A 14,443-nucleotide genomic window follows, 5' to 3' on the forward strand; every position below is an offset into this window, starting at 1 on the left:
AAAAGTCCTAAAATAGGCCATTCATTGAAGATGCGCCTTATAGTGCGGAAAATACGGTACATATACAATGCAGTAAAAGAAAGTGCTTGGTTTCCAGATTCTTTTCAGGTTTGCTTTTCTGTCATTTTAAAATAAGAGACAACTGGATAAATACAGTAAAGGCAGTTTTTAAATACCGTTATACAAGATTCTGTAAATTACAAATGAAAAGTTCCTAGACACTGATCAACTTTTTAAAAAAAGGAAATTATAAATCAAGAAGATGCTTCACTTACAGTTCTTCTATAAATTATTAGTTCTGCAGTGAACTATTGCGCCGATGATTGTGTAAAAAGAAAAAACAAACAAATATATTTGTGAGGTTATGCGACCACAATTAAAGATTAACTTATTTTTCAAGCTTTTTCATCTTTACCAGGAGGGCCAGTAATATTTAAGAAATGTACCTTGTTGAAGGAATGAGTATGTTGTTTAGAAGGGATATACGAGTGAGGATGGACATCAATCGGCTACATTAAGCTTTGTTATAGAAGATGATTAGGATGATTAGGACAAATTGATATATGCATGAGAAATTAGAAAAGATGTCAATAACTGTGTGTTGCCAGCATAATTAAATAACCACAACAGCTAATTTTCAGTGTTTGTTAGTTTTAACTCGTTCCACTTGAGTTTGCGCAGGACAAATTCAACATTCTCTTGGGTCCAGAAATGATGAGTTATCTCCACACTAAAGATCTTTTATTGTTGATTCATGTTTTCAGTGTTGAAATTTCAGACTTTTCCTTCACCCTTAAGGATCTGCTTACTCCTCTTCAGGGTTGCGGTTGGGTCTCAAAGCATTCAGTAGGTGAGAGGAGGGGTACACCACAGTTTGTCAGTCCACCACTGAACCCTCCACACACAGTCATATCTGTTTCTTGTTGGATACATTTCCATGTCTAAAAACTTTTCTTAGATGGATGTTAATCTAAAGAAATTCAACACATTTTGTGAAACATAAAATGCCTTCACATTAATTACATTATGTGTTCATGTATTCTACTGTGTGTGTTTGTGTTTTCTTTTCTTTCTTTTTTTTCATGCAAAATGTTTACTTGACCATCTTGGGATGAAGGTCCAATCCTTTAAACACAGTCTATGAATGTACAATTATGGTCTAATAGGTATTAGCTGAATTACTCAGATAATAGGTTGGATTGCCTTACCGTTGGAGCCGCTTCCAGTATTCAACATGAGAGAATGTATCAATGCAGACAGAGTTTCTGCATAGCGTAACATGTAAGTAATGTCATTAATGATTAATTTTTGCAACATTCATATGCATTCTTTTATATGTCGGATTTTTTTTATATCCGAGCTGCCATGCTGCATGGAGATTAGATTATTAGATTATATGTACACTATCTTAGGTGTAGTAAGGTGAGGCCGCAGGATTTGATAAATATTCAATGATTTGAGTAGTTTTTATGTCGATAATTACCCTAACATGCTTCAGTCTGTAATGTGAGACCAAACCAGAACAAAAGCCCAAGTAAGCCTGGACATGCAGGCTTACTTTCACTTAATAGCCATATGAATTATGGCTACTAGTAGTCATAATTCATAGTGCTGTTTGATACTGTTTGATACAAACTTTACGCAAAGGCCCCAACTAAGATTTCAACCAGTAAATGAAGGAATCCCTCTCAGCGATTTCTTCTGTTTGATGTTTTTAAGAAAAGACATGAGGCTAAAAAAATAAGGAAAATAATCTATAGCCCATTTATCTTTCTTTTTTTTTTTTTCTTTAAAAATTGTGTTGTATTTTATGCATCTGCAACTCACCCCCATTTTGCTGTCAACCTTTTATATGTGTGGTGGTTCTTGAAGTGTTTGTGAATTTCTGATTGGTCATTTTGATTAGTGTTTGAAACACAAAACTTGAGGAGAAAGTGAAGAGTTGGCTAGATTTCTCCACTGGCAGACATCATCATGTCATTTTGCGATCAGGTATGTGTTTGAAATGAGCGCTTGTAACTCGAGAAGAGGTTAGCACCATAATACGGTTAGCTGGAGGCAGATATGTCAAGTAACCAACAAACGAGAAGAGGCTTTTTTCTTCTTCTTCTTTTTTTTGGAGCGGTATGCTTTAACATGTGGCCTAAATGAGCGTAAGAGGATTTGATGACTGCCCAACTGTTTTCATTAATTAATTGGGGAAAAAAACAAGTAAAGGCTCCTTTGGAGTTTGTAGCAAATGGAATAAATCAACTAGAGTATTTAGAGAGGCAATGGACTTTTAAGTTGGCATTAAGAGTTGGATCGAAAACTTTGCTTAGGTAACAGGTTCACTGTGAAAAGGTTTTATGAAAACTGTGTGCGGGGTGTGCTTTGTTAAAAAAATTCATAATCATCTCCAAAAACTAAAGTGTGGTTGTGTGTTTTCTGCATAGGCTAAATGTTGTTTTGACGTGATTCTCTCTGGGCAATGCCAGTAACATGAGTAGGATTTATCTCACTGGTCACTTGTTGTTTTCACTTGGTGTTTTGTTTCGCTACAGCTTATCTGATTGATGATTTATGCTTCCTTCTTATAAAGATGTGTAAAAACCTCTAAAATAACTCTTCCTCTATTGCGGTAACATAATTGGAGTTACATTTGGGAACCTTTATTCAGTGGCAGAAATACAAAATGTAAAAAAATACATACATATTTAATCTCTTTGACAAATTCAGTCCTGTCACAGGAATATATACCTTACTTTTTACACATTGATTGGGGAATTTTTAATCAGCAATTCATTTGGCAACTATGGGGAAGTTTTCATTAAAAATGTTTATTTTAAGGGGTTTTGTGCACATCTTTACCTTTTCCCATTATCGTGGGTGGGGAGGTTGTGACGGCACAGGTTGCTTTCAAATAATAGCCATAATTCATAGTGCTGTTTGATACTGAAACATACTTTCTGACGTGTTTTTTTTTTTGTTTTTTTGTTTTTTAACAAAATAAACACAGCTAAGTAGCACTGTTTCGCAACCTGTAATTATTTGTGTTTGTGTTCTTTGCGTTTCACTCCAAGCCGAAAAGAAATTTGCTTTGGGCCACTTGTTGCTTGCTGCACCTTCCCAGAAGGATTTCTTTTAATAAGAGTTGCTCCACGTACAGCGCGGTGGGGGTTGGGGGAGCAGGACTCATTTCCATGGTGACCGCTGGTTATGTAAAAACAGGGTCAACCTACTGTAGCTGGGCCATTAGAGAACGAGAGATAACAGAATAAGGGGAGACTATAAACAGAAATTTCCCTTAGCAATTTAGATCTGGGAAATGATTCGCCTTTTGTCGAAATGGAATGTGAGCAAGTGCCATACAAAGCAGCACCAGCAAATTAGGAAATGTTTAAGATGGCAGTACATAGAATAATCCTGTTGCTCTGAGGTGAAAACTCAGTCATCCTTCCTCATGTCTCTTATAGTAATAAATAAAGTATATATAGGTAAGACTTATATAGGTTAATAAAAACATAGTGGTGGTAATTTAAGACAAATGAGTGACTTTTTTTTTCCATAACTGCATTTAAAACAAACTTTCAAGACCACATTCCCAACAGATTTTCGCTTTTCAGGAACTATTGTGGAAGATTACAGCTAATTTTGTTTTAATTCTTTTGAGCGACGTGTTTTTAAGTGCATGTCCAGTATGTCAGTTATGCCCCATGTTGGCAAAACACTACTGCACAACAGACACAGCTAAAACCACATGCACTCCCTAGGGGGACACAACCGATTCTCACTGTCTGTTGTTAAATCAGACAAAACCTTTGCAGTTGTAGGTCTGCAATGATTATCAAGGCAATTTATATTTGCTAAATGTCAGAAAATAATATAAACATTTCCAGAGATTGTTGTACTTTTCTACATTTACTGTTGTGAAATGTGTGCATTATTTGCAGTACAAAAATTTTAGGGTTTTTTTTTTTTGTTTTGATTTCAAAGTCAGAAGTTTATATTTCAATATCTTGTTGAACTGCCTTTAAACTGTCTGACTTTGGTTAAAAGTTTTGGATATTCTTCTTCAAGCATATTACAATAGTAGGTAAGAATTTTGTCCCGTTCTTCCATACAGAACTGGCGCAACAGAGTTTGGTTTGTCAGTCACCTTGCTCACACACTTTTCAGTTCTGCCCACAAATTTTCCATGAAACTGAGATGAAGGCTAACACCGACTCCTGATAGCTTAACACGACCCCACACAGAAAGAGCCTGAACACTTTATGTTTTCATTTCCAAGATAGCCGAACTCAAAAGATTTGTTAAAAGGTACATGTCCAAGTGACATGAGGGAAAAATGTTTGCTTAAAATAAACACATTCAGTTTTGGTTTGTCATCCTGAAATGAGCTTTAATTGTTCATAGCTACTTTTAAGGCATGTTCAAATTTTGTTTCCATTTTTGCATTAATTATTTCATTAATTCTGTTCAATACAAACATACCACTTAAGTTTCAACGAAAACAAAAATACTATTTAAGCTACTCTCATTCATAAATCAGTGCACACAATCCTGAGCTGCTGCTGGCTAACAGGAGGGCAAAGTAGGCAGTTGGCGCAGGGGTCTAAATTTAGAGCTTGTGAACCAAATACCAATGACAACAGACAAACTGACACCCACCCACCCACTTGCCCACTTACTCAGTCACACAGTCAGTCAGGTCAGGATTCAACCCCCCTCCCCGCCACGAACTCCAGTGTCGGGGATCGCGAGCACCCACTCTGATCTACTCTACGGCAGCCTCTCACCTTTCCGGCTTCCCACCCCGAGGAGACAGGCACAACTTGAGGCGACCCCCTGAGGGGCCTTCAGGACAGGTAAGCATCACAGGGGCCTCTCCGCAGGTGTGCTTCCCACCTCTGATGTGACACTTGTGCTTTGGATCAAACACGACCTTGCTCACCACTTGGAATTGTTTCCACTGGATTTTCCTGGTACTCCTCCGTGTTTCTCAGTTAGTTTTAGCAAATATTCACGTTTGCTTAGACACATTTTCAGGATTGTTAAAAATAAAATTTGTGAAACTCATTGGTTACACCTTTTAATTTGAAATATGAATAACAATGAGTAATTTCTTTGTTTTAAGTGACTTTATATGGCTGCTCATGTTGCCGTGCACCTTGGGGTAAAACTTTGTGCTGATTTTATTCGCTGCCTCGCATGTTAGCTGTGACAGCACCTTGTTCTCCAGCCACGTCCCCAACATCAGGCCACCCGGGCAATTTCAAACATATTGATTCCCAGATACGCCTGACACGGCCAGCTGCCACATCTGAAGAGCATGTGCTTGGCGTTTAACAACCCAAGGTTATTTAAAGGGATGTGCTAACTTTGCCCTTTTCACCACCCTAATAAATTCTGTCTGCTTCGGTGGGTTTTTGTGCGTGCAGTGGATGCTATATGTTGGCCAATCAATGCCTAGATTGCCTCTTGTTTGGTCTCCCGTTTTTTTTTTTTGTTTTGTTTTTTTTTATCTGAAGAGCTTGTACTGATGTGAGGTGTCTCCTGTGACTTTTCTGTGCCTCACGGCAACAAATTCCCAGGGGCAGCCATCATGTCGCAGTTTTCCACCATGACAACCAGGGAGAGGAAAATGCAGGCGGCAGCAATCTGCAGAGAGGTGCAAGGCCAGGAAGGTACCCATCTGATACATCCTCACCTTGACCTGTCCGTTCTTTTGGTTTTACCTCGCATTCCGATCATTTTATCCATTTACTTTCTCTCTCATGTTGAGCTTTGACTATAAACAAACAAACAAGCCAATGCATTTATAGGCCCAAGAAATAATCCCTTTGTCTTTGTCATTCAAACATGTTATTCCAGGGGGAGGACAACTGTGCTCTGCTGGGTTGGGGGAGGTGGGGGGAGTCTGAAGGCTTCTGACAGCTGAAAGTTATTCTGGCAAATTATAGATCTCGTATTTAGATGCAGGCTTGTGACATCTACATGATCATGAGCTAACTGCAAAACAAGCGACAGACATGAGTTGACGTGCGGAGAAAAAAATCTCATTCATCATTCTGGAAGCAGTTGCATGTCATGCAAAAATAGTCTTCGTTTGGCAATGAAGAACTACTAATAACTACAAACAGAACAAACGTATTGAAACCAATCGATAAACTAAAAATGTCATTGTGCGTGCTCATTAGAAAAATAAAATCCTAATAAAATACATTGATTTAAAAAATTAGAAAAAGTTCAAGAGGTACAGACATCTTTGCTTATTGTTGCCTGCATATAAACAGGCAAAAGTGGTGTGATCACCATTTGTGCACAAATGCACAGAATATCTAACATAGTCTCCTCTCACTCCCTCACAGATGCACACATGGACCTTGGGAAGAAAGTGAGTGTTCCTAAAGACATCATGCTGGAGGAGCTGTCGCTCGCCTCCAACCGGGGCTCCCGACTTTTCAAAATGCGCCAGAGACGCTCTGAAAAATACACTTTTGAGAGCATCCAAAATGAAACCAACAACCAGCTAAATGTAAGGGAAAAACACAAATAGAAGTGTAACTGTAATAGAACTGTAATCACCCCAATATGTACATTATACAGAGTTGGTACAGAGAGTTGAATTTAAAGTGTGGATGAAGTCACAGCATGGCTTCTCTGAATGCAAATCCACAAAATATCCCAACTGTGGCCATCAGATTGTTTAATTTAAACAAAAGCTTATGTGCAAAAACAGTTTTTACGGTTGAGTCACAAGCTCTTAATTATTGAGTTTAGCAAGGGTAGCAGATAGATGCTGCTGTGGGAAAATAGATACTATGGGAGCAGAACAGTGCAAATTCCCCATATTTGTTGGTGAGTCAACAAATATGGGGTTTGTTGACTGGTTTTCAAGTCTGGTTTTCAAGAAACCAGACTTGTGTCAATTTTTTTTAAGTCATCCTGATTAGCATGTCTTCAGGATCTCCTAACCCCTCCTAGACTTCAGTTTATTGCAAAACTTATTTTGCAGCAAAAATGTAGAAAAGTCACAATCACTTCGCAGATAAACCACAGTTTTTTAAAAAAAAAAAAAAAACAGGAAAGAAAGCAATGATGAAAACCTGAAAATCACATTTTGTGTGTGTATAATGTTTTTGTGAATGTTGTAATTAGTGTATTAGATTTTTTTTTTGTGTGTGTCCTTTTAAATTTTGTTTTACAGCTCCCTTTCTTTCTCCATCAAAGATAAAGCATTTCTTAGGTACCTGAGTAAACAAAGGAAGTAGAAATATAATTATAAATGAAGACATCCATTACAATTTTAATAAAAACAACATACAATGAATGTGCTAGCTATATTCTACTGAGTTATAGCATGACTAATTTCTCCACCTATATGAACGAGTTAAGAAATAACTTTGTATTGAAGCAGTTTTAAATTTTGTTCTTTAGAGGATCTGTTGCTTGACAGCCCTGTCCCAAAGGCAGAAAACATTCAAAATAACAGCAAGACAGAAAATTACAGCAACTAGGTGTCTAGAACTCCCACTTGAGTTTTTCTACAACTGTATATTTGTCAAAAGATTTAGTAATACTGTATCATTTTTATAATACAGGACCATAATAAAATTACTATGCCAGGCCTGCGTATGGTGATGTCATGCAGTCACTGAAACAAGAGTCACCTAAAACTAGTTACAACTTAATTTACCATGTTTTCCGGACTTTAAAGCGCACCTCACTATAAGCCTCACCCACAAAGTAAAAAAGAAAAAGAAAACTGGAAACGTACATATATAAGTCGCACAGGGCTGTAAGCCGCTGGTATCCCCGCCGCTCTCGGTTTTCCACAAGGACACAGCAGAGGCTTGGGTCCTTAATAAATCTGTTATTAAGGACGCAGCCCTGCGTCTCCAACGCCGAACCATGGACTCGTTCACGCCGAGCTTACGGGCAGCGAGCGGCTCTATGTACAGCCAGATCGATGGCCTTCAACTTAAAAGCTGCATCATATGAACTTCTTTGTGTTGTTTCCATGATGAGGGGGTATGAGTTTGAATACGTTTCTCCGTCGTGCCTGCTTCTAGGATGTGCTTGTTCTAAATGAAAATGAGCACTTTCTTCTTTGATTTCNCACACCAGGTTTCTCTTTGTAACACTTAATTAAATATTAGAGCTCTTGTTTCCCTCCCTTTTCCTTTTTCCTCTCTGTTAGCTTTTTATACATCACTTTGCCCCCTTGAATTTTGTAAATAAGATAATTATTATGCTTCACCTATACCTAAGATTTTAACCCCCTAAAGTTGAACTAAAAAGAAAGACTCACACTTCTCGCTTTATTTATTGCTCTGGGCGATGGGGGCATTTTGTTTCAAGTTGTCAACATTTCCTGAGGAAGTCCCAGAGTAAATCATCATAAATATCTTTCCGATGGATGAAAGCCGAGAGCCTACGCTGCAGTATAATTCATCCCGAGCCAAGAAAACAACGTGTCAAAAAGTTGGCAGAGAATTGTAAAAATGTATTTTATCTACTTACCAGAAAAAAAAAAAGTAGCAATCAAAAGTGGAAAATATATCCACAAGACAACATGTCCAGTATGTTTAGTGCAGAGAAAACCTCAAATCTAACTTTTAACACACTTTGATTTCCTTCATTACCCCATGCTGGACTCTAACAGTTAGAGAAAACAACCTTTTACCATGGAGATATGGGTGTTTTTAAGACCATTACACCCTGGCATCCATAATAATTCAAGTCAATGTAACAATTTGCTTTTCACTTTTGGGTAAGTAAGAGTCTGTTTTTCTTGATTATACAAACTGGTCACTAGTCTGGAGGATGGAGAAGGGGTAAAAAAAAAACCACTGCTAAGTACAAAGGATGCTAAGAACAGTGATGCTGTGGGCCAGACCCATTTAAAGGCCCTATAACCTTGTATAGGGTACATAGTCTTTGAAATACCAAGAATTTTTTTTACAAACACTAAAAATATGTTGGTCTCCACCAGAATTTGAAAATAGGCTGTCAGGACTTTGAGCAAAAATCAACTTTTTTTCCATCTCTTTGATCTCTCTCACAGAGCCAAGAAGTTTTCCAGACCGAGTACAACCCCACCACCGGCGGTGGGAATGACTTGGGTGTCCAGCAGCCTTGTCAAGTGACATCCAATGCATCAGATACCACAATGGTGCCAAATCCGGACAGCATCGCCCCGGGTCAGTAACATTGCTGATACAGTGCACTGCAACGTGTTTCAAGGACCCTGTGGAATCATGTGCTGTTGATACGCTGTGGCTAAAAGTGTCTGGCCGAGCTCCGTTCCATCGCTCTGCTCTGCTCTGCTCTGCTCTCTCTCTCTCTCGCAACCAGCGGCCCGCTGAGAATATTTACTTTATTTCCATAATTCAGTCTAAATAAACTTTGAACAAGCTTCGTTTACGTTATTTAAATTCTTTATTACATATTCATTAAGTGTACAACGCAGCTTTTGCTTCGGGTGGAGACGCCTAGAGGACGTGCTGTGCGCAGAGTACTGGCTGTTCCCTGTTTTGATAAGGATTCAACCGTTTTCATTGTTTGTCCTGACGCAGGCTTTGATCACAAAGCAAAACAGTTTCTTCTTGCCTGGAATCTGCCGCCCTCAGGCAAAAATATGATTACACTTTTTTTTTTTATCATTCCACTGCTTTGTTTTCCGCCCTCACATTCCCTTCTTCGTCCATCGGTTTTATAGTCCTTAACCTCGCTCCCCTCCCTATCAGCCTTGAACATCTTTTTAAAAATTTGTTGAGTTTTGCCCCACAGGACATGTTTCCTGTTTGCCTCTCCGGCCACAGATACCATCTGCATTGCGCCCACATCCTCCCTTCATGTCCTAAAGTTTAGTCCAGCTGACAGAAAACCAACGCTGCGTTAAGGATCAGTGCATCCTGGGATGGGGTAGGGCCAGTTATTTCTGGACCAGACACCATCCCTACTGTATCCGAATGAAGTCACTCCAGCTGTTGCAGAAACCGGGCCAAAGTGCAAACGGTGTCGGATGGTTAAAAAGTCTCAAAATAGCACCTCCGGCTCCCACGGAGGTGCATGTTTCGTTTTAATTTGAAGCTTTGGAGGATCTTAATAAGACTGCGGTCATAAATATTAAACTCTTCTTCAGAAATCCGTGTTTCTCTCTCTCTCTCTTCAATTAGCTGGCTGTGCAAGAGAAAATATCAGCCAAATGTTTGACCTCAGCTACAGTATTCTTCAAAAATATATAAATAAATAAAAATAACACAGTGCTTTGTTACGGATTCTCCCCTAAAATGTGTAAACTTCCCCTTCAGTTCTGTTTGCTCCCTCCTGCTTCCTGCAGGGTGAAACATAAACTCAGGAAAGGAGGGGGAATTGTTCATTGTATGAGGTTAGGAGGTGAACAGACAACCCGCCACCCCCCCCAGCACATTACATAACGGCTGAGCCCCCCCTCAGTGAAGCTCTGAGCTTGAAGGATAGTGCTTTGGAAAGGCCTCTCCCCGTCAACATCCATGTGCAAAGCGAGGAGACATGCGTGCTTAACCCAGCCTCTTTGTTTGTTTTGCTGTGAACTTTAACAAAAACAGCAATATCACACGCCCACGTGAACATTTTACACATTCCACCGTCTGCAAGGAATCTTTAGTTGATATGTTGTTCAAACAAAACCTCTTACAATTTTTTTTTCTTTTATGTTTTATTTTTTTGTTGCTTGTGCTCTCTCCCATTTACTTGGATTCCTCCGGTGGAATTTCTACCAGGCCAATCAGCAGAACAGAAGGAGAACTTGTGAACGAGAAATCGTTTTTCTGCCTGCAGTTTTAGCAATGACAGTGTAGTGGAAGTGAACATGCCTCACTCAGTTCAGCACTTTTCTCTTCACAGCAGGGGATGATTGTTTGCAGCACATGAAATTTCCGCTAAACTTCATAGCGTAAAGCTGGCGCATTACATATGTCAAGTACAAACGTTAGCAATTGTGTAACATTTAAAACTTCAAAAGAGCCCACATGTCCAAGAAGCAGTTGTTTCTCAATATCCGACAGCCCAGACCCTCTGTACAAAAGAAAATGTAGGACATGGGAGTTGTTTTTACCAGGTTAACAGAACGTAAATAAACCACAAAGAAATGGATCAAAATACAAACACAAAAGAAAACCAAATCCCAAATATTCTAGGACTGTGACATGAGGTTTTGTGGGTTGTGACAAAAGTTCAAGGACTAAAGCTACTTTTGCCAGCCACTGTACAATAACTTCTGTCCTCCTTTGTATGATTTTTCGAAAGCATGTGAGAAGAAAATGAGTGATAAAAAATACACAGAAAATGAAGAAAATTCATATCTGTGTTGTATGACCTGCTCAGGATATGGAGGTCCTTTGAAGGACATCCCTCCAGAGAAGTTCAACAGTACAGCTGTGCCAAAGTCATACCACTCGCCCTGGGAGCAGGCCATCATCAGTGACCCTGCTTTGGCTGACACGCTCGTTTCCCGCATGCCGGAACTGGAGCCCCAGACAAACCTGCCAGGATACAAAAGCTTCAACAGGTAGCACTCATCAGGAGGTACTCCAGCTGAAATAAGGATGATTTACATAATCTAATCCATGCGTACGTCTACCAGTGCTTTACATAATCCACCATGTGTAGTATATTTAGCTCACTATGTGCCAGATTTCACATACTGTTCTTTTCATTAGGCAATTTCTTTAGACTAAATCTTTGCAATATGTTTCCAAAATCTATTATTTGTAGGTAATTAAGTGTGAATTGTTGCATATTCACCGTCTACTTCACTAGTAGGTGTGATGAGTCTGTTGCGTTAATTCTTTAACTTATTGATTACAAATTTATACTTAATATATCAAGAACTTATTTATTTATTTTCCAGAAAATTATTCGGGGATGTAGCACACATTCAGAGGGATGCAATCTGCAACTTCACCACTAGGAGTCAGCAGAGTCCCACATGGTGCATTTAATTACATAGCTTATTTATCAATAACAAATTAGATGAATATGCTTTGATGGATGCATTTTAAAACGCTGCCACCAGATGTCAGTATATTCTACATAACCCCTTTAATTATCTTTTGAAAAATCTTTACACTGCATAGCGATAATAAATAATTTCTTGAAAACTAAATACGGGATGAAGCTTCACCTGTTTGCATTCTGCAGCTTCCCCACTAGGTGTCAGCAGAATTTGCCCTTAAGTAATTTGTTTTCACAGAAAAGGAAGCTTTCCAATAAAACCAAAAACATCTAATAATACATCCAATTACGTGATATACATATATACAGTTTAGCGATTTAATATTTTCGATCATGTTTTTCTTAAAAAAGCAGACGTATTTCTCCAAATTCACTCCTTGTGGACATCTTGCATTGTGCTATCATTATCCAAAACATTTCCATTCCAAAGTCTAGCATTTCATAAGTTAAAACAGTGCAACTTTTGCCTCTTGTAACAATTTGCCCTTTTCGATTTGATCATATAGAACACTGCCTACACCTAACATGCTGTGTACCTCTCTGTAACCAATGCAGACTTGCAGAACACCCCCCTGGTCACATCCTGGCTTTAATTAGTAACACAACTTCAAATGTCACAGCAGTGACTCTCATTAGCACATGGCAGCCAACATTAACACCGTCCCTCTGTCACCTCCAGGGTGGCAACCCCTTTTGGAGGTTTCAGCAAGGCGCCGAGACCCGACCCCATCGCAGCGCTGCAGGTGGAGACGTTCCCAGAGGTCCCCGCTCTCCAGGGGGATTATGCTCTGAACCGGCCATCCTTCAATAGAGCGGCTCTAGGCTGGGTGTCAACCGGTGGCTCAGTCACACTCCCGAATGTCTCCCTTGAGCCCACACTCATCCCTGAGTCAGAAGACCTTTGAACCCAAGCAGAAACATCACAGGGGAGGCTTTGGAAGTAGCAGCTTCACCCAAGGTTATTGTGGGCTTGGTGACATTTGTTTCAGAGCAGGAGCTTGAGAGAAAACCTCCTGTTGGTAACTATCACACAGATGGTGGGAAAGGTAAAGTGTAACCATGTAACTTTAGAAGGAGCTGTATTGGAATAAAGTGAGATTGTATATTAATGTTCACAACAATGCTTTTCTCAAAATAAAGCGAGGCAAAAAATACAACAGAAGCAATCTTTAGATTTGTTTTCTTTTTAATTTTATTGATGGTAAGACTTATCTTTATGTTTTGAACTGCAGCTTCGTAGCCAGTTTCACAGCACGCTCCCAGCGTGCCAGAGTGAGCGACGCTGACCTCTCAGTTGAGTTTCTGCGCGCTACCGTCTCGCATTGTGTTGTGTGGGAGGCAGAAGATGCATGTGAGCCAGCGTTGCATGCCTCAAGGTCTCGCATCTTGACAAATCAAATCTGCTCCAGTGACACGAGCGGCCTGACGGATGTGTCTTTCACCTTGCGGCAGCACCCGGTCGTTGGGGCTGGGATTCATGGCTGAGCCGCTTGATGAGCTGTGCCCAGACGCTTATTCCCTCTCCCTCCCGCCTCTGTTTCATTACCGCAGGAGCTTTCTCATGCACAACAGGCTGGCTTTAAGGTGCTTCCAGGTTGGACGAGACTGTCGTTGAAGTTTGTTAGCAATTTAAGAAACTGTCCTACATAAATTAAATATAACCGTGATTTACTTTCTCATTAGACTTAAAAAATGTCATAGTTCATGTTCACTGCAGTTACTTTGAAGCTTGCATCCTCATTAAAGAGAAAATTGCTTTATTATCTTGTTTTTGCAGGTTTTTACCACTTATTTGTTCCCTTTCATGTAGTAAATGTGGGGAAAATTCCAGACATTAGTTTGAATTCTGTAAATTTATGCAACAATTGGGTAATCATTATGACCACAAACTAAATAGCAGTGCCAAACCACTCTGATATCTCAAGACCCCTGTGGAGTCTGTCACCAAGAAATTGTCAGCGAAACCTTTAAATCGGTTTCTGTTGATCGGAGCGCCATTTCTCAAACATTCATGTTTTGATTCAGATCGTCGAAATCTGGAGGCCAAGTCAACGGTTTGGTTTGCTGAGCAACTGAAGCCAAATTTTGCTTCAGTGCAAGGGTTTCGAATAAATACAGAATTTACTAAAAATGTTATTAATTTAAACACTCCATTATAAAATAAATGTAAAAAAATATATATATTTCTTCAAACTATACATCAAGTGTATTATTTTATATTGAACATTTTCAGAATTTGTTTTCTAATGCATTCAGAATTTTATTTTATGCTTGATCAGTAAAGTTTCGCATAAAACCCATTTCTGAGTGCAGTAGCTAATAATCTGTATATCTTTTGAGGTTCTCTTTTTATCTGCTCTCATCCATGGATGTCTCAATTGCAACCATGTCAAGGTTATTTCTGACTTATTTCTCTTTTTACCGCATTAACCTTTGCTTTCTGGTCTGTTGAGCTGCTCTA

At 39.3% G+C, this 14,443-nt stretch overlaps 2 protein-coding genes across 4 annotated transcripts in view; both read left to right on the top strand.

The window, feature by feature from the left end:
* Positions 1–4,194, top strand: part of synpo2a (synaptopodin 2a) — a 24,372-nt gene extending 20,178 nt beyond the window's left edge. The window contains exon 6 of the mRNA XM_016675251.1: positions 4,106–4,194. The gene's annotated coding sequence lies outside the window, so the exon portion shown is untranslated. The remainder of the gene's footprint in view (positions 1–4,105) is intronic.
* A 166-nt stretch (positions 4,195–4,360) lies between these two features.
* On the top strand, positions 4,361–13,145 carry myoz2a (myozenin 2a). Of its 3 annotated transcripts, none has more exons than XM_016675253.1 (6): positions 4,361–4,847; positions 5,513–5,666; positions 6,351–6,517; positions 9,050–9,185; positions 11,353–11,536; positions 12,662–13,145. In XM_016675253.1, exons 2-6 carry the CDS (start codon positions 5,585–5,587, stop codon positions 12,885–12,887), a joined length of 795 nt encoding a protein of 264 aa, XP_016530739.1. In that variant the 5' UTR covers positions 4,361–4,847; positions 5,513–5,584; the 3' UTR covers positions 12,888–13,145. The 3 variants fall into 3 exon arrangements, with proteins under 3 accessions (XP_016530739.1, XP_007560031.1, XP_016530738.1); XM_007559969.2 differs by having other exon boundaries at positions 4,381–4,847; positions 5,574–5,666; XM_016675252.1 differs by lacking the exon at positions 4,361–4,847 and adding an exon at positions 4,854–4,964 and having other exon boundaries at positions 5,574–5,666.
* The last annotated feature ends 1,298 nt before the right edge of the window (positions 13,146–14,443 follow it).

This window comes from Poecilia formosa, unplaced genomic scaffold (assembly GCF_000485575.1).
Source record: "Poecilia formosa unplaced genomic scaffold, Poecilia_formosa-5.1.2 Scaffold111, whole genome shotgun sequence".
NCBI classification, from domain to species: Eukaryota; Metazoa; Chordata; class Actinopteri; order Cyprinodontiformes; family Poeciliidae; genus Poecilia; species Poecilia formosa.